Here is a 25,494-nt window from a genome sequence, read left to right on the forward strand (position 1 = left end):
AATAATATTAAAAGCTATTCCTGCGCATTGAACTTCGCCACAATGCTTGTCCCGCCGGCGTTGTCAGTATTCTTGATCAAGCGTAGCCGCTCGTCGTCTGCAAAATAACATCATCCTAAGAGCGTTTAGTCGCGACGAGCGATGATTGATTCTGGGCTTTTGATGCGGTTCTTCTTTCTTTTTTTTTTTTGATGCTACGGAGCAAACAAGCTAGGGTAACCGTCAGAAGCATTTCGTAGCAGCCTTTCTTCAGTGGGCGCACATTTTTAACGTTCGAACATCGCGCGGCATCTACGAGAGGCGCCGTCGTCGACGGCTTGACCTATCGGTTTCGTTAAGGTGGCCCCAATTATATCCCTACCGACTTGGCTACAAGCACTCATGGGCTGCCGCAACAGCTGCAAATCGATATATGCTGAAGTATTAAGACATATACATGGATATGTTGGTTTTGCACATTGACGCAAAAGTCACGACCCAAGAATTGAGCAAACTGGCTCTGTGTCGTTGTCCGTTAGCATGCTATAGCCGAAGCTGCTCGTAATATTACGTCACATTTACTGGCCACCAGGCCAGGTACACCCTTAGGTATGAGGTAAACAGTACTTGAAGGTAGTTCCCAAAGTAGTCTCCTGTCACGGTTATCCAAGCGCGTGAAGGAAGACCGCTATTTAAAATTATTGTGGAGTAATGTCTGTTCTCCATATTGTCTACCATGTTGCCGTTCCGCCTTTATAGCCGCAATGTAGACTAGCAGGCATCGAACGCCATAAAGGCTACCCACATACTCAAAGACCCGTGCCTCTGACACTTACTTGTATTCAAGAGTTGTGCTACTACCAAGGACATCCTTAACGAACGTTACATAATACATTATGGGGTTTTATGTGCCGAAACCACGATCTCATTATAAGGAACGCCACAGTGGGATATTCTGGCAAAATATGGACCACTTGGGATTCTTTAACGTGCACCTAACCCTGAGTGCACGGGTATTTTCGCATTTCACACCCATCGAAATACGGCTGCCGCGGCTGGGATTCGATCCCGCGACCTCGTGATTAGCAGCCGAAGCCAATAAAAACTGAGCAACTATGGAGGGAAAAGAATGTTGGCAGTTCGAGGAAGGTGACAGTGTGCACGTGACACAATTTGTGCCCATCCTCATTGCGCGAGAATCAGTATCAGCCTTCGAAAAATGACACTGTAGAGCGCACTGTATTTAACGTGATTGAGACCGCGTCCAATATTTCAGTCCCGAATCACAATGTAACGACTGACGACCAGGCGTCTCGCTTATACGTGCAGTCGCCTGACAGCTGCCGGGCGCTGGCGTCGGCCACATGACCTATGCGCACTTGACCTCTCTTGAACGCCTGCCGACATTCCCGCCTTATTTCGCAGCATCACGTTTCAGCTGAACTACTGCAACAGCCCATTTATTTGTGCCAAAATTTGGCCACCCTGTCCACTTCATGGGTTCTTATTTTTAGGTCATGTTTAATACTTAGGCTAATGCTTCCCTGAGATTTCCAGCGGTTTCACATTTTCCAAAATGATAGAATTTTTGTCGGCCTTTGTTCATATTTTGGAGGATTATTAATAGACGTTGAAACCATAGCACGACCCCCTGACCACGCTGCTCAAAAAGTCATTTTATTTCCCTGAGATCTTGTGCAACCTTCTGGCTTCTTGCCGTTCATCAACCTCCTGATTTCCGTGTCACTTGTATTCCACTTTGACGACTATAATTCCAAGGGAGTTGGCAATGATATAACGGACATGCGATTGAAGCCGCTTAAATCAATTCTACCGTGGACATGACAGCCGCTTTTGCTCACTGCGAATGCAAATATTGTTTTAATGTGCGCCATTCTGAAGCATATAAATCCATAGTCTGAAAAATTATGCGGATCCCACACACTGTGCGAATCGGTGTAAGCGAAGCTTTCTGTGTTGTTTGCTTTGATTGACGTCAATTAGCGGCAATGTTTACTGCGAATGTATGATTTCTTCAGCGTATAGTGCAATACGATAGCAGTGAGTTGATGGCCCAAATCTTACCTTGCGTGCACCACTGCTCTTTGTCTGCGCAGTGCACAACACACAGGGAGCTGTGTTTGCTTGAGGCGTTGTTGTGCGCCATTGTTTGTAACCTTGTTGTAAGGGTTGAGCATTGTGATTGCTTCACATGGCACATCGTATCGAGGCAGATGTCACAATTGTGGTGCTCCACGTGCAAAAACACTGTTGGATCATGAGGCACGCCGTAGTGGCGTACTCCGGATTAACTTTGATACCGTGGTGTTTTTTAACGTGCTCTGAAATCAGAGTGCACGGCCGTTTTTGCAGTCCCATCGAAATCCAGCTCTCGCGGCGGGGATCGAACTCGCGACCTCGAGTGATGCCATAGCCGTCAAGCTACCGCGGTGGGCACATAAGTGTTGATTTGACGTGCGACCAGTTCAGTGGTGTAACCTATACCCTGCGGTAATTGCGGCTTTGCGTCTGCACGTCCTGCGTCAGTCTCGACAAATTTGCATGGTGTTTCTTTTTTTACAAATAGCAGAAACGTACAGTACCATGCCTTCAGTTTGCCCGCAACCGCTGTCGTGTCTATAGCAGTAGAGTAGTAGGTCATACCATTAAAAAGTTGTAAAAAGAGGAATAATAAAGACCAGCATAGGTTCCGCATTGAAACAATCATGTCAACACATGATGGAAACGAGCTTTCTCATCACAATGAGAAGCTTGAATAAGCAGGCTATCAGTCTGTCATTAAATCAGAGCGCGCTAACACTTTGAAGGAAATAAAAACGAAACAAAACAGTCAGATCAACCGGGGAGACAGTCGTAAAAATAATAAAATTGCTGTCGTTCCGTGCCTACATAGAACATCACACGAATTAAAACTTATAGGCACTAGGTATAAGGTTCAGGTTCTTTCTTCAGCGAAAAACAAACTTCAAACAATTTGTTCGCGTATTTGCCGGTAGCCACCTCAGTGCAATATTGAATATACCAAAAAATTTGTAGACTGTGCGATGGGCATAGTATGTATGATCCCGTTTGTGTGCAGTAAAGTTTACGTAGACCAGTCTGGGCGTTGTATCAACGCGAGGCTAAGAGAGCACCTGGCGGCCCGTGATTCATCAAGAACGACCCAACTAGCCGCTCACTGTAGGCACTGCGGCTGTTATCCTCTCTTCAAAGATACTTAGATTATGTTCAAAAGCACTAACCAGTTAACCTTTGAAATAGCAGAGGCCTTCCACATAAAGAAAAAAGGAAATAACTGCGTTAGCCACCCCCCGGTCTTGCTGCACGATAAAGAATTCAAGTTTCTTGATAGTTAGAAGCTTTTATTTTACTTTTTTACTTTTAACGTTGCCTTTCAAGTGACTTAACCCGATAGCCTTGCAGCGCGTGCTCAGCCGCTCTACTCGGTTTTTGTGCGCATATATTTGTTTCCTTTCAATAAAATTTTTCAACTGCGAGTAAACGCTTCGTCCTGTCCACTCTCTTCGTTTCTCGTCTTTGTAGGCTTTTACAGTTTCAAGATGAACATGTAGCATTGCGATTTCGAACGCTAAAAAAATGTGGATAAATGAAAATATGGACGCCTCCAAATCTTCCATATAAATATCTGCTCCCAAGGTTCTAATACAAATGTTACTGAACGACATGTTGTGATTTATTTTTCTGAAACACATTATTAGTGACAAAGTATACCGGCCTCGTTTTATAAATAGACTGAGAAAACGCCACGTCGTTCGCTACGCTCATAGTCGTTATAATAAAAAAATCTGTATAAGCTAAAACGCCCTGCGTATATGCAGAAATACTTTCCCGAACTTAAACTGAACTTAGAAAATACCGGTATTACATTTGAATGGCTAAATTAGGTCACCGTAATTAGAAGACATCATGTTTGGAGCTACGCTAACACCTACTTTGGACTGTCACAAAGCATCGATATGATGCTACAAAGACGATCTCACGCGTTGTTTTTAGTTTTATTTAAAAAGTCTTTTTTTTTAATTCTTGGCGAGTGCACGTTTTTTGGCACGAATATGTTTCCTCGTCATAGTTTTCGTCGAACACTTGACTATGTTGGTCTTCGAGAGAAGCATGGAACTGCGACCATAACGCAAATGCGTCAGTTCATGAATTTGAAAACGAGACTTGCCTCGTTTCAGTGCCACCTACAGTTCAACGCGCGCTGCAAGATGCATGGACTCATTCCGCGGTCTCTGCGGTTCCCGGTCCTTGTCAAGACTGCCATGGGGAAGCGGACTATTGCCAGAGCCGAGGACCACCTTCTACAGGCCCGCATCATCTAAACAAAGGCAACAATCAAACGCCTGGAGAACGACATCTTCTTCGCTAAACGTCAGCTCGAAAACTAGCTGCCCATCGAATTCCACGGTGTTCTACTTCACGCCAACAGCATTGCTGCCGCCATGCGGGAAAAAAAGTCAGCATGCCAGGATTCCAAGTTGTGCCTTCTTTTACGAAGAACTGCCGATAATTCGGGCACACTAGCTGTTCAGAACTTATCTTCGTATAGGCTCGACCCGGCAGAGCATGCTCTGCTCAGCCGCGGCCTTAAGTACAACATCGGCGCCGTGGAACAAGCGCCGTGGAACAACAACTTGCGGCGTGGAACAAGCGGTAGGACTTGTTGAGCCCAGTCTATTCGCTCGGGAAGAAGCTCGCTCGCGTGCAATTGGGGTCGTCTCGAAGGTTGCGAGGACAAATCGTACGACGCTGCCGGCAGCAGAAAGAAGCGCGTTGAAACGTGTAAAAGAAAACGAGGACATAGTAATCCTCCCCGTGGTCAAGAGAAACGCCATTGTGGTTTTGGACAGTGTGGACTGCGTCAACAAGATAAATGGGCTGCTCCAGGCCACGTCGACCTATGCCGAACTGGCTAGGGATCCAAAGAAGAAAGTGGAATCGGAGCTGCAGAGGCTGCTTACTGAATTTTTCAAGTTGCACGCCATTCACGCCATTTCATGCACGCAATATTCAAGTTGCACGCCCGAATGCACGCCATTCGAATCCCACGACATTTGCCGCCTTCTAAAATTTTGCCTTCAGAATACGTACTTCGTCTTTAACAAGGAGTATTACAAGCAAGTAATCGGCACAGCGATGGGAGCCTCTATGTCCATCGTTTGCGCCAATATTGCTCTAGAGGATCTCGAAAGTGCCGCCTTATCTTCATTCGGGACGCGACAAAAGCTATTTCTAAGATACATGGACGGCTACTTCTGCATTATCCCTCGCCGGCAACGCAACACATTTCCTCGAGCACCTAAATTCCTTCAAACTGAGTATACAGTTAACGGCTGAGGAGGAAAACAATGGGCGAATTCCCTTCCTGGATGTCCTCGTAGAGAGGACTTCAAGCGGCTTGAGGACTAGTGTGTACAGAAAGCCAACGCACACGGGAAAGTACCTGAGCTTCGACTCGACGCACCCAATTAGGCAAAAGCGATCCGTCGCAGCAGCACTCTTCTCCCGGGCATTCCGCGTCTGCTCCAGCCCCACGAAACGTAGGCAAGAGCTACAGGTTGTGAAAAGGGACCTGTTGAACAGTGGTTAACCTCTGCAACTGCTCAGAACGCAGGAGCGCAAAGCAGCGAAGCCCCGTCGTGAAACGGCGAAAGAAACAGTGAAGCGCGCGGCGGTACCCTACGCACTGGGAACAAGCGAAGCCCTTGCACAAATTTTTAAAGGCTACGGTGTTCGAACCGCCCACGTGCCTTCCCGAAAACTTGGCCAACAGCTGATTCGCCCAAAAGTCCCTTGGCAACACACGGACTTCGCGGGAGTGATATACAAGATACCATGCAGGGAGTGTGACGTGTCGTACACCGGCGAGAGCGGAAATTTTAAACGGCGCTTGAAACACAGCCGCGAACGCCCTGGCGGAAGATCACGAGCATACCGGACACATCACTGGGACTCGGCAGCCATCATCGCAAAAGAAAAGCACTTATCTGCCCGTTTGCTTTTAAAATCATTTTACATCCAGTCATCTAGACACACGTAAACAGGACGCGGGGTAATCTTCCCGAGATATACACCCGAACGCTGCGCCACCTCACCCATAAATAATCAATTGTGATCAAGGGGGCCTGAAACGTCATGTTCTTTATTTTTCTTTTATTCTTGGCAAGTGCACGTTTTTTTGGCACCAGTATGTTTCCTCGCCAGACGAGTTTGCGTCGAACACTTGGCGACGTTCTTATATCCATCTAGTATTGACCAGTACAATATTTTATTTATCAATTCTTCACAGAATACGTATAGAACCAGACAGACCACGCTCTACTATTAGAAGAGCTCACGAGGCAGTCCTCCTAATGCATAGTTTTTTCCGTGACATGAAGTTTCGACTGCCTGAAAGTGTTTCCGCCATTTTTTCATCACTGCTTTCAAATACGAACATCTTTAGCTCATACGTTGTCCTTCGCGGTGACGTCGATAATGAGGAAAGGAAGCGATGTTGGCAAAAGACTGCGGGCGCCGCCTCGCGCAAGCTGCATGTAAAACACACACACAGAGAGAAAAATAAAGCACATATTTAAAATGGCTGTGCCATAACTGTGATACACACAGAGCAAAATGACAAAAGCAGACACAGCGCCGTTCTGTCGCAAGAAGAAAGGGATGACGACCAAATTGGGAGAAAAACCACGAGGTGAGCCACGCTTAAAATGCAAAACTCGAAAAACTCATCAGCGCGAGTTGAAAGCACAAGAGAGGCCACGAATCCCCTCCGATAGGAGCGCATTCGCGGCGCCAGACCCGGGAACGTGACCGAGAGCTCCTTGCGCAGCTGCACGGAGGCGGCCGTAAAAATTAATTACGGAACCGCTTCTTTTGTGTTTCTAGAGTTGCAAATCTTGGCCTTATTTTCTTTCAGCTGGCCTCGCCGCAGAGCCAGAAGAGACAAGGAGCTCAAGCGGCGGCTGATTGGAGTGCGCCAGTGAATGGGGACAGCCGGTGTGAATAAGGCGTGTCTTGCCGGACCCCATAAAAGCAAATACAAAGAGCGGTCCGCTTCGGCTTTAATCACTTCGCGGGGATGCGAAGAGGACAGCCGTTTGGCAAGCGCTACTGAAACAGGGCGTTGTGTGGACACCGCTCCCTAAACCGAAGAAGAAAGACAGGCACCTTTGGAGAAAGCATTGTAAGGTCTACGCATTCGTTCCTTCTACACGACGAGTGTAAGGTACACTTGAGCCACAAACGCAGGCGCAAAGCTACTTGTGACCCGCAGTTGCCACGGAAGACCATTAGTTGATCGAACAAATGTGAATAACAGCCGTCGTCACCACGCACAGCTTGTATGTTATGGAGCCATTCTATTCCGCTTGTCAGATAGACGAGGTCAATGACCGGTACGAATGAGTTTTCTGCTCTTCGTTGAGTCCTAATATAGTATATCTCACTGCGGTAACAAATGGCTAATGAAGCTGAATTGAACAAAATCTAAAATCATGAATATTTGCTGCCTTCCCCCCCCCCTTCCGCTTCTTTCGACCATTTTATTAAAGAAGCGACATTAGAGCATGTCTCAATATACATGCCAAATTTCAAATACCCAGTAACCTATCATGCCATCCACATAGAGCCTACATTACCAGCAATCGTACACGGGGCACCTACGTCGACATTGTCACCAAGCCCCTGCACATTTTCTGTCATACGAAACACTAATTCTCTCAAAGTTGGAATATGCTGCAGTTATAAGGGACCCTCCCCAAAACGCATTAATTGGCGTTTTACAATTCCTACAATACCAATCTCCACAATTTACTCTCTCGGTCTATACTCTAATTCAACTGTCATGTTAAAGGGACACTAAATGCAAATAGTAAGTCAGGCAAAAGTGATAGATTAGTGCTCTATAATCTCTAAAGCATCAATATTATCGCGAAGAGAGCCTTAGTAATCGAGAAATTGAGGCAAATGCACGACACGATTAGAGACTCCTCCGGGACATTCATGTACTTGCCTGATGACGAAGGGACTCCTCATTTAAATTATGTCGCTAGTACTCAACCACTCGTGATAAAAACATAATTGTATTGCACTATAAGACGAAAGAAAATAGTACTTGTCCAGTTTTGTTTCATCTTTAGAAAAAAGAACTCGTTAGTGTTACCCTCGACAACAGCGCAGGTGGTCTAAAGGTTTCGTTTTCGCTCGACTATGCGCCACCTGTACTTTTGCGGTTCAGTAGTTTCGTTATCGCGCAGTGTTGCGGTGGTTTTGTTGGCTTGCGAAGTTCGCACAAACTGCAAAAGTAGCAAGGAATTGCCCTTCCATGTGATGTCGCAGGATGCTCGAACAGTCCACCGCCTTGACCAAGAGCAGCTGCAGCGGCGAATCCATCGCTCTGTCTTGGCTCGGTTTGTCCATGGCCGCGCGTTTGTGTTTTGTGCAAAAAACCGTAGCGCCTTCTGTCGGGCGTGGTTTTATTCACCGATGGCAACTAAGGGCGGTGATGGCCCATGCAGCGTCACCGCTCCCGGGTTGGGCGGCGGGAGATCTTAATTGCGATAAATGAATTCGAACCCTTCAGATGCAAATTTCTCGTAAACTAAGTCTCGGCACGTAACAAGCGTTGCAAGGCTTCGGGAATTGTGTTTAGTCAGTCCACGTCGACTCAGTATATGCCTTCAGGGTCCCCTTAATAAAATATTTTTGTGGCCTTTGAGACTTGGAAAAACAAGGCCAAATCATTCCGCCATTCTCTTTTCAAGTTTTCTCCCACAGTCAAGCGTCAAACCCTTAGGCGTGAATTAATTTCAGAACCATAGCATTAGCCGTTAGGTAATAGGCGTGTGTGTGTGTGCGCGCGCGCAGGAAATGTCAGTTTTATACCTCTGCCGAACGCGGTGTTTCGTGCCGACCGTATTATTCTTGTCCGCTGCGCTTATAAGATAACCTGGGAATGGTTTTGGGAGCGTTTAGAACGCAGATTGTAATGTATTCGCGTATGCGTGAACAACAGTGTTGCCAGTGGCCGATAGATCGCTCGCCAGCTGCTTGAGTCCCAACGCAGAAAAAGATAAAAAGAAGGTCGCGGTGTCCGCCCATTTGTCCCGTCTGACTTCGCTGCTATGGAAAAGGCTGGAGTGTGCCAGTCGGGCTTGCATCGGGAAGACGCAGCGCCGACTAGCATTGAACATTGCGCGGCATTTCGTGCAAGCGGTGGCGCCAGCTGCAGTAACCCTGCGCTGCTACTGCAGACGAAGTTGTAGCCTGGCAGCCATTGCCGACAATTGATCTGCACTGGTAGATTGTATGCGCGGAAGGGTGTGCGTGACGAGCGGTCGTGTGCAACCGCGGCCGAGGCAGGCGAAGCTCGCACATCACCACTCCACGCCAAGCATCTGTCGCAGTTCTTGCAGTCCACGACAGAGCGCGTCTTTCCTTTGCTCTCCTAATGGTTAAATACATAGCACTGAGCGATCGCCGGTGGTGTTTCAGAACGGCGGTGTTTCATGCGTGCTTGCACCCGACTCAGAAGGCGTTTATGGCGAACCCTCGTTCGCAGTGCGCAAACTGCTCGCAGTAAAACGTCCATACAAATGCGTCGAAACTGCAATGAAATTTATTACAGCAATGAGAGACCTTTCTTTTTTCAATTCCCAGAACATCCATGTCCCACATATTCCCATCGATTCCGCTGCTAATGAGTGTCGCCTCTAAACAGGAGTACGCTGACAACGTTGAATCGTATACACGTAAAAGGGAATTATTAATTTAAGGTGCGAACGGCGCAGCTTCAAACTGCATTCAAGAACCGCGTGCCAGTACGATGAATTGAGATCAAATAACACGACAGAGTATTTCGAATAATCGGACTGTCACGGGATAAAAGCAGCACATCTAGACCTAGGTCTACACACAATAACGTTTCCAAAGGTTGGCACTGGTAGTGATGGAAATTCTGGTTTTGTAAACGGTAGGAATATTCCTGAATGTTAATAAATACACTCCAAGCTGGAAGCTTCCTGCTTGTGCCGATGCTCAACTACGCTCTTCAACTCACGTGAAAGTGCTAAACGATTCGCGGTCTCATTTATCTTAGTGTAGCGCCGTGGTTGTCACCCGCAGCCCACGGCATGGCTGATGAAGCGGAGCGCGTCCTAGCTATGAGAAACGGCTAATCAAAGCGTTGTCCCACTTCAACGAAGCATAATCGCAAGATGGGCCGCTTTAGGACCGGCTATTCCGAAATATGATATGCGCCCCAGGAAAAAAAAAAGACAAGGTACAAACAAGCCATACACATTACACACAAGTCACAGGCACGCTATAGTATGACTGCAGGCAGCAGCGCCGGAAGCACGGTCTAGTTGCCTGGTACAGTCACAACGCCGTCACGCAACTCTTGTAATTGGTGTAATAGGGCGTGAGAAATATATGAAGAACAGGACATTAAATAGCGTCAAGAATAAACCAATGGCAGCCGAGCGGTATTTCGGCGACCGCATCACCCTACGCAGGCCGTACAAAACGCGCCCTTGGCTGCGTCAAAAGGACGTTAAATGTCGGGAAAGACCTGCAATTTTCATCCTCCCGGATGTCTGTTCATACTGCACGTCCGTGCCACAGTCGAGAACACTGCGGCGTGAGTGGGAACGAGCTCAGAGGAACTGTGACTAACGATTAGCCACCCTTACAATCTTTCATTTGGCTCGTAAACCTCGCGAAATATTGAATGCGTAAAGGGTGTTTATTAGGGTCGTAGAGAAGCAGCGACCAACCCGGCAACAGCAGCTAGGGCGCAGCCAGTGAACGAACTGGGTATGAGCCACGCGATGGCAATGGGTCTTTTTAGCCTGCCGATTTTCTTCGTCGCAATCACCCCCGGAATTGAAGATTAACCATCCTGACGATCTAGGAAAAGGTGAGCGGATCGTAATACGGCTTCAGCCGGTCAATGTGCGCAGCATCTCGTCCCCGACGACGCAGATCGGGAGATGGTGACACGGGCTCGACCACGTAATAACAGGTGATGGTTGCGCAACCACGCGGTAGGGCCCGTGGTACTTCGGGAGCAGCTTGGACGAAGGCCAGGAGCAGCAACAGGCGGTACCCAAAGCCGCACGAGTGAGTCGATAGGGAAGGGGTGAGGGGGTGAGCTGAGGTCATGGCGCTCTTTTTGGCGGCACAGTTGAGCAGACGTCAAAGAAGGGGCCAGTTGTCGGCATTTCTCGGCGTACTGAGTGACTGTAGAAACAGGTGAGCATTCAGCAGGGTCCGGCCGGTACGGGAGAACAGTATCAATGGTGCTGGAGGGATGGCGGCCGTAAAGAAGAAAGAATGGTGCGCCATGGCGGAGAACAAAGTTGTTCAGAATGAATGAGGCGGCGTCTTTTGCTGATGCGGCAGGCAAGGCGGCGGTTTCAGCATATTGTGTCAATGATCTACGGCGACAACAATCCATCGGTTGCCAGCGCCAGTAGATGGAAGAGGCCCGTATAAATCAATGCCGACACGGTCGAATGGCTGAGCTGGGCAGGGAAGCAGCTGGAGAGGTGCGGTAGAGAAATGCGGGACACATTTGCGGCGTTGGCAGGCAATGCAGGAGCGTACGTATTTGTGGACGAAGTTGTACATCCCTCGCCAATAATATCATCGCCGAAGCCGTGTGTAGGTTTTCGACACTACACCGCGACCACACTGCGGGTCAGAGTGTAAAGCGGAGCATAAATCTTGTCGAAGGTGGCGGGGCACTACTAAGAGCCATAACAACAAATGAGGGACTACAACGGTGGCAATTACGATGCTATTAACATTGAACTTTCCTCTTTCCTTGACAACTTTATTTCAACCTACAATGAGCAGTCCGTCGAAGAACTTTGGAATTTTTTTAGAACAAAAGTAGTTGATCTTACTACAGTAAAAGCTCGTTAATTCGAACCGCAAGGGGAAGCCGCTTCAGTTCGAATTAACGAAAGTTCGAACTAACGAAAGTGAAGGAGGGCAACAGTACACTGCGATTAGGAAGCAGTAGGGAATGTCAGAAATTTGGCGTGTCAGAAAGTGATGGCGTGTGCCGCGGGCACACGCCATCTTCAAGTCGAAGCTCTGGGTCCGACTGTGCCACACCACCGATGTCCACCGAAACGAACGTTAGCCAAGGCTTAACACCATCACAATGAATCGCGACGGCCGATACCTCCTAAGCTGAAAACAGAGGTACACAACCGATGAAGGCTGCCGAGACAAAGACGCCGAACATGTGAAAGTGGCAAAGGCCCTGATTCGTTGGTTTTTGATTGCAAGCGCAGCTGCGACGTACTTGATTCGCTGTGTTTTGGCGCTTGCCGTGCCATCTCCGCACAACATTAGCAGCTGTACAAGATTTGCAAGGCCTCCGAGATTCGCAACGGGCAAGAAGTTTCGGAGGTTACGTAGAACGGAGAGGCGGCAGCCGCCGCTGCCTTCTGGCTGGGCCCGCGTCGGTTAGATTTTTTTCCGATTTTGCCTTCTCTCGCCGTTCTCTCCGTTTCTGAGGCAATACAGCTTTGTGTGTAGGCAGTAGGCGCGTTTCTCTGGCCGTGTGCCAGGCGAGCGCAGTTCGAATTATCCGTGAGGGAACCTTCTCGCGTTCGAATTAACGGACTTTTTTATACATAGACTTCTGTGGAGCTTGGCCGGACCAAATCGTACAGTTCGAATTATCCATAAATTCGAATTATTGAAGTTCTAATTAACGAGCTTTCACTGTAACAAATTTATTTCTTTACGAGCTGTTTACGAAAACAATAACACTCCCTGGTACAACAGATATCTCAAGCGGTTATCGAACAAAAAAAGTAGGCTGTCTCGTAGTGCGAAAAAATCGCCTAACCCGGAGAGATGGGCTTTATACAAAGCCGCCTCTACGGCATATTCAGAGGCACTGAAAACGGCGAAATTCACCTTTTTCCATTCAACGCTTCCGTCCTTACTCAAAACTAACCCTAAACGCTTTTGGAATACAACGAAAAGCAGCAACAACAACGACGTATCTCTCAATAACAATGGTGAACCAGTTCCGAAGCATCTTTGCGTCTCAATCTTTAACGCCACCTTTACAAACTTGTTCTGGGACCCAATATTCACTCTTCCTTCGTATCCGAGAACACTTCTTACAGCAATGGATCTCATCATGCTTGACCCCGCCGGCATTCGTGTTATTATTAACAGACTAAAACGATCATCTTCATGTGGCCGGGATGGCATCAACGCTAAATTCTTGCAAAACACTAATGAGTACAGTTCTATCATTCTGAATTACATTTTCACCAAATCGCTCAGCGATGGATGCTTGCCCAAGGATTGTAAAGTAGCCAAGGTCGTGCCTTTCCACAAGTCCCAAGTAATTATCGTGCGATATCACTAACATCTGTTCCCTGCAAAATATTAGAACATGTCATCTTTACTCACTTAGTTAACTTCTTGGAGTCGCATAACCTTTTTCATTCATCCCAGCATGGTTTTCGTAAACATTTTTCTTGTGAAACACAGCTACTTACATTTACTAATGATCTTCACGCATTCCTTGATGCCGGCCTCATCACTGATTGCATATACTTGGATTTGGCTAAAGCCTTTGATAGTGTAAACCAAGAGCTCCTTATGCTAAAGCTAACCAGCCCAAACGTTGACCCTTTAGTACAACACTGGATACGCGACTTTCTTTCTAACCGCATTCAATTCGTCACGGTGAATGGAACCGATTCTCTAGAGGCAACTCTTTCCTCCGGAGTGCCGCAGGGCTCAGTTTTAGGCCCATTACTATTTTTGATTTATATCAATGATTTACCTACTAGCATCACTTCTTCCGTCTGTCTTTTTGCTGATGGTTGTGTTATCTACCGCACCATTTCTAATTATACTGACACAATAATCCTTCAAAGTGACCTAAATAATATTTCTGCTTGGTGTGAAATGTGGAAAATGAAGCTTAATATTCTTAAATGTAAATGAATGAGAATATCGCGTAATAACATGCCTTGCCCGAAGTATACCTTCTTTACAACACGGTGCTAGAATCCGTAACTTCCTATAAATACCTCGGTGCACATATTACTAATGACCTTTCATGGAAGTACCACATCGAGCACGTAACATCAAAGGCCAATCGCATGCTTGGTTACCTGAAAAGGAGCTTCTCTCTCGCACCTTCATCACTCAAGCGACAGTTATATATCACATATGTCCGATATAATCTCGAATATGCCTCGTCAATCTGGGACCCTGGCCTTGCAACTCTCACCAATAACTTAGAGGCAATGCAGAATCGCTCAGCACGTTTTATCCTAAGTAACTACCATCGAACTTCCAGCGTAACTAACATGAAATCGATACTTGACCTGCCCCCCGCTTGCAAGTAGACAGAAACTATCTAGACTTGCATTGTTTCATAAGATCTATCACCAGAATCATGTTCTTAGGACCCGACTGATTAAACCGCCTAATTTTGTTTCATCTCGACTTGATCACCACCACAAAGTCCATGTCCCTCACCAAAACACTGCAACATACTCGCAATCTTTCCTGCCCAAAACCAGCCTCGACTGGAACCATCTTCCCGCCTCATTAGTTAGCATCACCAACTGTGACCATTTTTGTGAAGCTCTTTCCAGCGCAATTTAACGCATTCCAACATTTTTTTTCTTTAAACGTTCTCTATGGCGGTTGGAAACTTCATCTTTTAGTGTCTTAATCGGCTGCAATAGTATTTTCTTGCCGTAATTATCGTACAAGTCTTGCATGACAGTGTGAATTTTCGTTGTTATAAGAAATTACATTCGTTCCCATTTTTGAAGTTCTTTAATTGTGTATGTGCAAATAACTGTATTTATGTTGAATGATTGACCCCTCCCCTCTATAATGCTTGTATGCCTTGAGGGTACAATAAATAAATAAATAAATAAATAAAATAAATAAATAAATAAATAAATAAATGTGCGGCCGTCATTGTGGTAGTTTCGGCGGTACAAAAGTCCGTCGCGGATGGTGAAATGCTGCGCCTGTCGACGTAACGCTCGAGGTGCCGAAGCGGCCGGAGGATTTGACGAAAATTCGGATATCATGACGATCCATGGGTCTTTACGTTGCTCCGAGGCCATGTCCTGGATGTCACGTGGTGAGATATCTTGTCTGTAGGTAGGAGTACTGCTGTCGGAAGTTACTGGGAAGCGCGAGAGGGCCTCGGCGTCAGAGTGTCTGCGTTCAGAACGATAGGCGACACGCATATCATATTCCGGAATTCGGAGGGCCCACCAAGCGAGGCGGCCCGACGGGACTTTGAGGTTAGACAAGCAGCAAAGATCGTGATGATCCGTCACCACGTCAAAGGGTCGTCCATAGAGATATGGGCGAAATTCTTGAAGAGCACATACGATAGCCAGGCACTCTTTTTCTGTTACTGAGTAATCGGCCTCAGGTTTTGGGAGGGTACGACTGGCATAAGCGACCACGTATTCGGCATTAGGGTTCTGACGCTGTCCGAGTGTGGCGTCAGTGTGGCGTGTTAGGATTGGGGGCTCAATCCCACCATTCGTGACCAGTTGTCAAGATTGCAGTCGGGCACGAATTAGAAGGTAGCTGGCCCATGCCATCGTCCAACTTATCCACGCTGAGGACGATGATGAAGGGAAGGACTGCTTCTCATCGAGAACGAGGAATATGGGTTTATTTACAGCATCTACATCAGTCTAGCATGACTGCGAGAGAAAGTGCATCAGTCTAACATGACTGCAAGAGAATGTACATCAGTCTAACATGACTGCTTGAGAAAGTCCATCTGAGCAGCCGCACAACAGTGGTTTATAAACACACGGTCCTCCCCCGATATCCAGGTGACGGAAACGGCCGACCAGTCATCGTAAACAAGCCGCCTCTGTGCGGGACGGCTTACACACACACACACACACACACACACACGTCTGCACACGTTCACGGTCCGCAGCCGACGTCAGACGGACTTCGTAGAACTCGGGGCTTGTGTCAGGAAAGGTGCCTTTTACTCCCCGAGCTGGCCCCCGCAGCGCGGCCGGGTGCCCATTGTCTTGCGTCTTGGACGGCGCGTGGGAAGGAGCCTCGAACTACCTTCCCGCGAGCACTCCCCCGCTCGCGGCAGATCAGGGCGGTGGCGGCGGCTCAGTAACAATAGTTGGTCCGCCGATCGCATTCAGCCACAACGGCGACGAGGCTAGAGCGTAACGGTGGCGTTCCAAGAAAGGTTGCCGCCGCTGTTGCAAATGGCTGGCAAAAATTGCACCTTAGCTGGGCCGTTCTTAACAGGCGTCAGTGTGAAGTTCTGTAGGTGCGCTTGGATCAAAATGGCGCAAGACCGGCGGAGACGTGAGTAGGCAACGAAGTGTCATAAAGGCTGTTTTAGGCTTGTAGCGCAGCTCGGAAGAGCAAAAAAGGAAGGAGGTAGGGGTAATAAAAGGAAACGGAAAACAGAGTGAGCGCTAACTTCCAACTCTGTTTTCCGTTTCCTTTTATTACCCCTACCTCCTTCCTTTTTTGCTCTTCCGAGCTGCGATACAAGCCTAAAACAGTCATGACGTACCAACTCGCCCAAACTGCCACGCTTTTGTCATAAAGGCATCATCGGAGGCTTCCGACCAAGTAGAAAGTTCATTGTCGCTTTGTAGGAGTTGGTTTAGTGGTGCGATCACAGTAGCAATATTGCGAACCGTTCTTAACAGGCGTCAGTGTGAAGTTCTGTAGGTGCGCTTGGATCAAAATGGCGCAAGATCAGCGGAGACATGAGTAGGCAACGAAGAGTCGTAAAGGCATCATCGGAGGCTTCCGACCAAGCAGAAAGTTCATTGTCGCTTTGTAGGAGTTGATTTAGTGGTGCGATCACAGTAGCAAAATTGCGAACGAAACGTCGAAAATAGGTGCATAGGCCAATGAAGCTGCGGAGTGCTTTCAAGTTAGTGGGCTTCGGGAATTTGGAAACGGCGCGAAATTTAGCAGGATCAGGAAGGATGCAGTCTTTGGAGACAACATGGCCTAATATAGTCAATTTTCGAGCTTCAAGTAGGCACTTTTTTAAGTTAAGCTGGAGCCCAGCATTGCGGAGACAGGTCAAAACTTGATGTAAACGGCGAAGATGGGTCGCAAAATCAGGGGAATCAGGGACGCAACGGGCCGGGGCAGACCACGGTAGTCCCCGGGGCAGCGGGTTGTAGTTGCGGTGGTCTTTCCGGCATAATAAAGACAGGCTGCAGCGTTCGGTTGCGAAATTCCAGAATTCCTGTCGTACCCAGCAGCTCCACCAATCATAAAGGGGGTTTATTCGGGTCGTAGAGAAGCAGCCACCAACGCGGCAACAGCAGCTAGGGCGCAGCCAGTGAACGAACTGGGTATGAGCCACGCGATGGCAACGGGGCTTTTTAGCCTGCCGATCTTCTTCGTCACAAATCGAACAGTTTCAGATCTTAGCACCGTGGCAACGTAAGACCGGCTCAGTGTATTGTACAAACATTCCAATCGAGCTGCTTCCGCCTCTCGATTCGTTGCCACGCTCGCAGATATTTTGCATGTAAGAAAATACAGCTTGTCACAAAGAAAATACCGCATGCATGTGTGTCGAAAATATCGAAATACATGCGCTGTTGTTTGCAATGTAACTGTGTACTGTGGTTGCAGCGAAATAGCGTGAGCGAAACGGATTTTTACGAACAGATGGCGCGTGCATTGAGGCAAAGTAGCTAAGTAATTCTGGAATCGGCTGGAATCACCACCAGCAATAGAACTTCGGTGAGAGATCCGATACATGGCCGTGCTAGAATATGCTGCGACAACCTTCATTGTCTTACAGCTTGTCACCTGTAAGACAACCTAAATTACAAAAGACAAAAGAGATAGCCCCCATAGGTGTGAATCATCTAGCTTATTCGCATAAAAAAGGGTCAGCGGAAAGCTACTTGGCCTCCGAGATTCCGAACCGGCTTTACGCAATATTTATTCGTTTTACTCCCAAGCTACATTCATCATCATCATCAGCAGCAGCAGCAGCAGCCTGGCTACGTCCACTGCAGGGCAAAGGCCTCCCCCATACTTCTCCAAATATCCAGGTCATGTGCTATTTGTGGCCAAGTTGTCCCTGCAAACTTAATCTCATCCGTCCACCTAACTTTCTGCCGCTCCCTGCTACGCTTCCCTTCTCTTGGAATCCAGTCCGTAACCCTTAATGACCATTGGTTATCTTCCCTCCTCATTACATGCCCTGTCCATGCCCATTTCTTGTTCTTGATTTCAACTAAGATGTCATTAACCCGCGTTTGTTCCCGCACCAAATCTGCTCTCTTCTTATTCCCCCCCCCCCCCTTAACTTTACAGCCATCATTCTTCTTTCCATAGCTCGTTGCGTCGTCCTTAATTTAAGTTGAACCCTTTTCGTAAGCCTCCAGGTGGAAATCTGGAGGCTTAGGTGAGTACTGGCTTAGGTGAGTACTCCAGGTGGAAACCTGGAGCCCCGTAGGTGAGTACTGGTAAGACACAGCTGTTAAACACTTTTCTGTTCAGTGATAATGGCAACCTGCTGTTCATGATCTGATAATGACTGCCAAACGCACGCCAGCCCATTCTTATTCTTCTGATTATTTCAGTCTCATGATCCGGATCCGCGGCCACTATCTGCCCTAAGTAGATCTATTCCCTTACCACTTCCTGTGCCTCGCTACCTATCGTAAACTGCTGTTCTCTTCCAAGACGGTTAAACATTACTTTAGTATTCTGCAGATTAATTTTTAGACCCACCCTTCTAGTTTGCCTGTCCAGGTCATTGAGCATGCATTGCAATGGGTCCCCTGATTTACTAAGCATGGCAATAGCATCACCGAATCCCAAGTTACTCAGGTATTCCCCATTAACTCTTATCCCCAATTCATCCCAATCCACGTCTCTGAATACCTCCTGTAAACACGCTGTGAATAGCATAGGAGAGATTGTATCTCCCTGCCTGACGCCCTTCTTTATTGAGATTTTGTTGCTTTCTTTATAGATAACTACGGTGGCTGTGGAGCCGCTATAGATATCTTTCAGTAGTTTTACATACGGCTCGTCTACATCCTGATTCCGTAATGCCTGCATGACTGCTGAGGTTTCGACTGAATCGAACGGTTTCTCGTGATCAATGAACGCTATATATAAGGGTTGGTTATGAAGAAATTACACCTATCGAGAACAGCAGTTTACGATTGGTAGCGAGGCACTGGAAGTGCTAAGCGAATACATCTACTTAGGACGGGTAGTGACCGCAGATCCGGATCATGAGACTGAAATAATCAGAAGAATAAGAAGGGGCTGGGGTGCGTTTGGCGGGCATTCTCAGATAATGAACAGCAGGTTGCCATTATCCCTCAAGAGAAAAGTGTATAACAGCTGCGTCTTACCAGTACTCATGTACGGGGCAGAAACGTGGAGACTTACGAAAAGGGTTCTACTTAAATTGAGGACGACACAACGAGCTATGGAAAGAAGAATGATAGATGTAACGTTAAGGGATAAGAAAAGAGCAGATTGGGTGAGGGAACAAACGCCAGTTAATGATATCTTAGCTGAGATCAAGAAAAAGAAATGGGGCATGGGCAGGACATGTAATGAGGAGAGAAGCTAACCGATTGTCATTAAGGGTTACAGACTGGATTCGAAGGGAAGGGAAGCGTATCAGGGGACGGCAGAAAGTTAGGTGGGCGAATGAGATTAAGAAGCTTGCAGGGACAACATGGCCAGAATTAGAACATGACCGGGGTAGTTGGAGAAGTATGGGAGAGGCCTTTGCCCTGCAGTGGGCGTAACCAGGCTGCTGCTGCTGCTGCTGATGATGATGATGGAGAAATTGCCGTCACTGACCACGTCATAGCGAAAATAACGCAGAGACGTTTCGGGACCCGCACGGGTTCCTTGATCACACTAAAAGCGGGCAAGAGCCGCAAGTCGCTTTTATGCCAAAATGTAACGTAGAGAACAGGTGTAGTTGGCAGGCAGATTTCCATCAGTCCTGTTGATACTGTTGTCCGTAGTTTGAATTAATAAAGAGTCTAAGAAAAGTCGCGTCATCGGATTCCTTTCCTTAGCTATTATAGCAGCGTTTTTCCAATTAATTCGGTGACTGCGATTATCGGCGTGTTCGGCAAGGGCAATCGAGGCTTTTTCCTTGTTGGTGACGTCCCTTTGGTGCTCTTTTAATCTTCTCGTGACTATCGGTTTCGCCGATATAACTGCAGCTGCAGTTTACGCATGGTACCTTGTAGATGACACCGAGGTAATTCTTGCTTTCAAGCCGATCCTTTACATTAATAAGCTGATTTCTCAGCTTGTTGGATGGCATGTGTGCGATTCTAAGATCGCATCTTGAGAATACGTGGCCAAGAGCTTCGCTGACGCCAGGCATACAAGGGAGGCCAGCGCGTTTCATGAACGAGTTGCCTTGAGGCGCTGGGTTATTCGAGCCGAGGACAATGACCTCTCGAACACTCACTGGCGTCGTATGCTATTCGCACCGCATAGCCCATGCCATGGTACACGCAACTTGCGTATTCAAGGATTGTGTCACAAGGAAGCAGTATACAGTTTGTGAACATACGTGCGCGCTGGCGAGATAACCTTTAACTGTAACTGGATAAGTTACCCGCGCAATGGACCTTGTCATGCGACAGCAGATTTAATAAATCATAGGGAATCAAAGGACAGAAAATAAAAATAACATGCAAATACACCTACTCAACGGAAATGTACGCAGCAGTGACCACGATGAAATACCTAAATGGAGAGTGGAGCTTTATGGTTCCGCCAAAGAAACAAAAACAAAATCGTATTCACCATCGTCCATTTGGCTGCAGCAAAGCACTCCCTGTTGAAGTAATAGCATGAAGCTTTGGAAAACAATACCGAGACGTGCGCTTGTTTACCGTGTGACCACGTTTCATCCTCCAACAAATGTTATCGCCGAGCACAGGACGCGCCTGCATGTATCGGAAATTTCTGGAATGTTATCGATGATTCTATCCACTGTCTGTTTCCACCAGACCTTGTGTAATCTGATGGCATGTATGCGCGACGCGAGTGGTGCAGACCTTTCTGGTAGGCACGCGGGCACCAGCGATTGCTCTGGAACCTTCGATGAGTAATGCATAAAAGCCGACGCGCTTGACCCGCTGATGAAATTTTCGACGATCGCTGACACTGTTCGCCGCTATCGTTGTGCTTTGAGTGCAGCCTGTTTTTGAGAGCACAAGTGCGGCCAATAAAACACTAGTTTCGCCATTCACATTATTGCTGCTTTCTTCACCGTCACTACCACCTGACACGATGGTGGAGGTGCTAGTTCGTTCATGCACAGGACGCCCTCGACAAGCCGTGAAGCCCGGACCGAAAAGAAAACAGTAACGTCATCCCGGATCATCGAACAAGCCGCAGGCTGCAACAGCTGTCCCTGGAGCCCGGACTTGTACTTGAGACAACCAGAAAGATCCTGGACAAGACAACCCGAATGGTTGCCCCAGCGTCCCCCATTCTGCTGCAACAACCTCAGGACCCACCTACCTTCCACAGATCATCAACTGAAGACCCAGAGTCCTGGCTGGAGACTTACGAAAGAATTGCCACGATCAACATCTAGAACTCCGACGACAAGTTGCGGCATGCATACTTCGCTTTAGGAGACGCCGCCAAAATGTGGTTTGAGAACCGAGAGTCGACCCTGACAACATGGGACCTGTTCCGCAATGGCTTCTTGCAGACCTTTGGGAGTGGCATGCGCAATGAAAAGGCCGAAGCTCTCCGAGTAGCCCAAGTGCAACTTCCCAACGAGAGCATCGCGATCTTCATGGAGGAGACGACTCGCCTGTTCAGGCACGCCAACCCCGGCATGCCGGAAACGAAAAAAAGTTCGCTTCATGATGCGGGGTTCAGCAAGAGCTCTTCGCCAAATTCGCCAAGGCTTGAACTTGCAGGAGCCCCTTCAGTGTCCACTTCGGATGACGAGGTGTGCTTGATGAATGTGACTGAGGCACTGCAATGTAGGTCAAGCGAGCATTTCTGGACATGCCAAGTATCAACCGAGTACGGACTTTTTTTTTACTTCGAGTGTGCAACACTGTGTACTGGGCGCAACGGTGGTGACTTACGGCTACAAATTCATCGTAGCGGCACTTCGTCCGCGGGGCGTGGAACCGGCGACATGGCGAGAGCGCTTACCGGTTTTATTCTGGTTACGCACGTTGGTCCTGTCACTAATTGTCTAAAGCGGCAGTATCTTGTGTTGCCGGTTCCACGCCAAACTTTGTTTACCGTACTATGCTCTCGTCCATCCGGAACTGACCGCACAAAGGCACAAAACAAACGAAAATTTGCTCTTTTTCGGAGACCCACCTTCTACCTGCTGCTTTTATTATTGTGTGGAGGGGATATAGAATTAAATTCAGGGCCTACTGAACAACTGCTTGCGCAGTTACTTGAAGGGCAAAATGCTATCACGGCAAAACTAACGTCCATGGAAGAAAAACAGAATAAGCTCACTCTTAATGTAACAGATTTAAAAGCTCGTTTTCTTTCGTTGGAACTTAAAGCTGCGAAAATTGATGGCATGAGTACTGCTTTAACAGCTATTGAAGTTCAGCAGCGCCAGGATCACGAAGCACTGGCGTCAATTACCAAAAAGATTGACGACGCTGAAAATAGGGAACGACGCAACAATTTGGTATTTTATGGTTTTACGGACGCATTTGCAGCTGAGACAGCTTTAAGATCTGAGGAACTTGTCGCAAATATGTGTACCTCAAGGCTTGAACTTACTGATGTCAGCATTGAACGTGCGCATCGAATAGGGCCGTATCGTGAAGGCATAGCACGTCCAATAATTGTTATATGTTCTTCTTTTAAGGCTCGTCAATCTGTGCTGTCAAGAGCACATAAGTTAAAGGTAACAGATTATAGCATATCGGAAGATTTTTCGCGTTTCGTTCGGGACAAGAGAAAGAAATTGTGGGAATTTGCAAGGGAGCATAAGCAGCAAGGAAAGAAGGTTATTTTAAAGTTCGATGCGCTGCACTTAGACGGCAAACGGTATCAAGTAGATAGCGCCACAGGTTGCGTAGTCCAACAATGACCACTTTGTACGCCTAGAGTTGCACAGTCGCTTACCGTTATGGTTATCAACTGTCAGAGCATAAAGAACAAAATCGACGATTTCTTTATGGTGGTTCGATCGATACGACCCTCAATCATTTTGGGCACAGAGTCATGACTTGATTCTGCAATTGCGGATTCTGAAGTTTTTCCTCCTGGGTATCAATGCTTTCGTCGCGACCGAAGTGCAAGAGGAGGAGGGGTGTTTATACTTGCAGGTGGTGATAAACTTTATTGAAAGGGGGAAGGGTAAAGAGGGACGTGGCTGAGCGTTAGGGCTCAAGTAAGGCCCTGGGCCTGCTTGGCCTTTTCCGCCCAGTCCACCAGTTCCAGTTGTCGGTCGACGTCCCCGGAACTGAGCCAGGCTGTCCAGTCAGTCTCGCTGCTGACGGGGGGATGAGAGAACGGGAGCGAGGTGCATTCCCACATTATGTGTGTGAGTGTTCCTGTTTCTGAACAGAGCCTACATTTGTCGCTTTCCCTGCCCCCTGTGATTTTGTTAATGTATTTTGGGTGTGGGTATGTATTTGTCTGAAGTCGCCGAAACGCGACCGCTTGCGTTTTGTCGAGTTGCTTGGCCGGTGGTGGGAGCGCGCGACGCCTCAAGCGATACCGATGGGCTATTTCATAATAAGTCTCGCAGGGTTCCTCGTGTGTCTCCTCCTCATTCACGCCGTTCGCATCCGCGGACGAGGCTCGGCGCGCGAGATCTCGAGCCAAACTGTGAGCCGACGCGTTGCCGGGCACAGCCGCGTGAGCGGGGGTCCACACGAGGGTTTTCAAGCCGCTTAGGGGGCGTCGTGTGAGGACATGGTACGCCTGTTTGCAAAGTCTACCACGGACGAAATTGCCGATGGCCTGCTTGCTGTCGCTGATGACGGTATTTGCGTCCGCATGCATGGCCATGGCAATCGCGGTTTCCTCCGCTTCCACCACTCGGCCAGCCGTGATTGTTGTATGTTCTAGCAGTCCTCCGTTGTGATCAGCTACCACCGCAGTCATGAGGTCGCCGCGAGGGTGTCTGGCTGCGTCTGTGTAGACCACTCCATCTTGCGAGCCATAGCGTCGCCAAATGGCTTCACTACGGGCCTGCCGACGGCCCTGATGGAACTCGGGGTCCATGTTGCGGGGTAGAGGTGGGGCATAAATATGCCCCCTCACCTTTCGCGGAATCGTAACGTACTCTGTAATTTCGGGGATAGCCTCGAGACTGAGCTTCCGGAGGACTGTGCGGCCAGCCGGGGTTAGCGAGAGACGACGGACTTGGGCTGTGTGGTGAGCGTCCAAGAGCTCCTCGATCATGTTATGCATGCCTAAGGCCTCTAGCCTTGCGGTGGCCGCGTGGTCCGGAAGGCCCAAGGCTGCCTTTGTGCTTCGTCGGATCATGGTGTTTAATTTGGCTAAATCTGTGACTGCGAGTTTGACATATGGTGTCGAGTACATTGTTCTGCTGGCTATGTATGCCTGCACAAGTCGAAGCAGATCGCCCTCGCCCATGCCGTGGTGCCGATTAGCCACCCGGCGAATGAGCTGTAGTATGTAGTTGGTCGCCCTCTGGAGTTTCTTTAACATGAGCCCGCAGCGCAGCGTGTTCTGAAAGTCTAGCCCCAATATTTTGATACTGGGGCGCTCCGGGATGGTAAGTTCTCCGACTTTAAGCTCAAGGAAGCGCCTTCTCCGTGGTAATCCCCTGGGACAGCTACTCCTGCTGGGCTTAATCAGGAGGTATTCGGATTTTTCCGGTGAGCACGTCAGGCCCCTTGACTCCGCATAAGCTTGTACGACGTCGATGCCGCGTTGCATGATCTCTTGAAGAGCTTGTGGATCATCCGCCGCTGCCCATAACGTCACGTCGTCAGCGTAAAGGCTGTGGTGAAGCCCAGGGATAGAGCACAGCAGTTCCGGGAGCCCGCGCATCGCCGCGTTAAAGAGAAAAGGGGAGATGACTGATCCCTGCGGCGTGCCTCGACTCCCCAGCTCTATAAATTCAGTTTCATGTTCGCCGACTTTGATCCGGCACTTCCGGTCGGTGAGAAAGTCTCGGACGTATTGGTACGCACGGTTTCCGACACCCAGTTGGGTCAGGCCCTCGAGCACCGCTGCGTGAGCGACATTGTCGAAGGCCTTCTTCAGGTCGAGGCCCAGGAGGCACCGGAATCGGCGAGCGTCCGCCGGACTTTCGGGTTGCATCACCTGCCTTTTTACCTGAAGGAGCACATCTTGGGAGGACAGGTGTGGCCTGAAACCAAACATAGAGTGGGGTAACTCGTCCCCATCTTCTACGTGTTCATTGAGACGGTCTAGGACCACGTGCTC

At 48.3% G+C, this 25,494-nt stretch overlaps 1 protein-coding gene across 8 annotated transcripts in view; it reads right to left on the bottom strand.

Annotated features, from left to right (window-relative positions):
- LOC135909204 (uncharacterized) overlaps positions 1 to 25,494 on the bottom strand; it is a 444,253-nt gene that overhangs the window by 65,497 nt on the left and 353,262 nt on the right. Inside the window, exon 5 of one of the 8 annotated variants that reach the window (XM_070524868.1) lies at positions 6,424 to 6,551. The exons of the other annotated variants lie outside the window; for them this stretch is intronic. Within the exon in view, the coding sequence (XP_070380969.1) occupies positions 6,463 to 6,551 (89 nt within the window). The 3' untranslated portion in view covers positions 6,424 to 6,462. Of the gene's footprint in view, positions 1 to 6,423; positions 6,552 to 25,494 lie in introns of those variants that run through there. 8 annotated transcript variants of the gene reach the window in all.

Source organism: Dermacentor albipictus, chromosome 9 (assembly GCF_038994185.2).
Source record: "Dermacentor albipictus isolate Rhodes 1998 colony chromosome 9, USDA_Dalb.pri_finalv2, whole genome shotgun sequence".
In the NCBI taxonomy this organism is placed as follows: Eukaryota; Metazoa; Arthropoda; class Arachnida; order Ixodida; family Ixodidae; genus Dermacentor; species Dermacentor albipictus.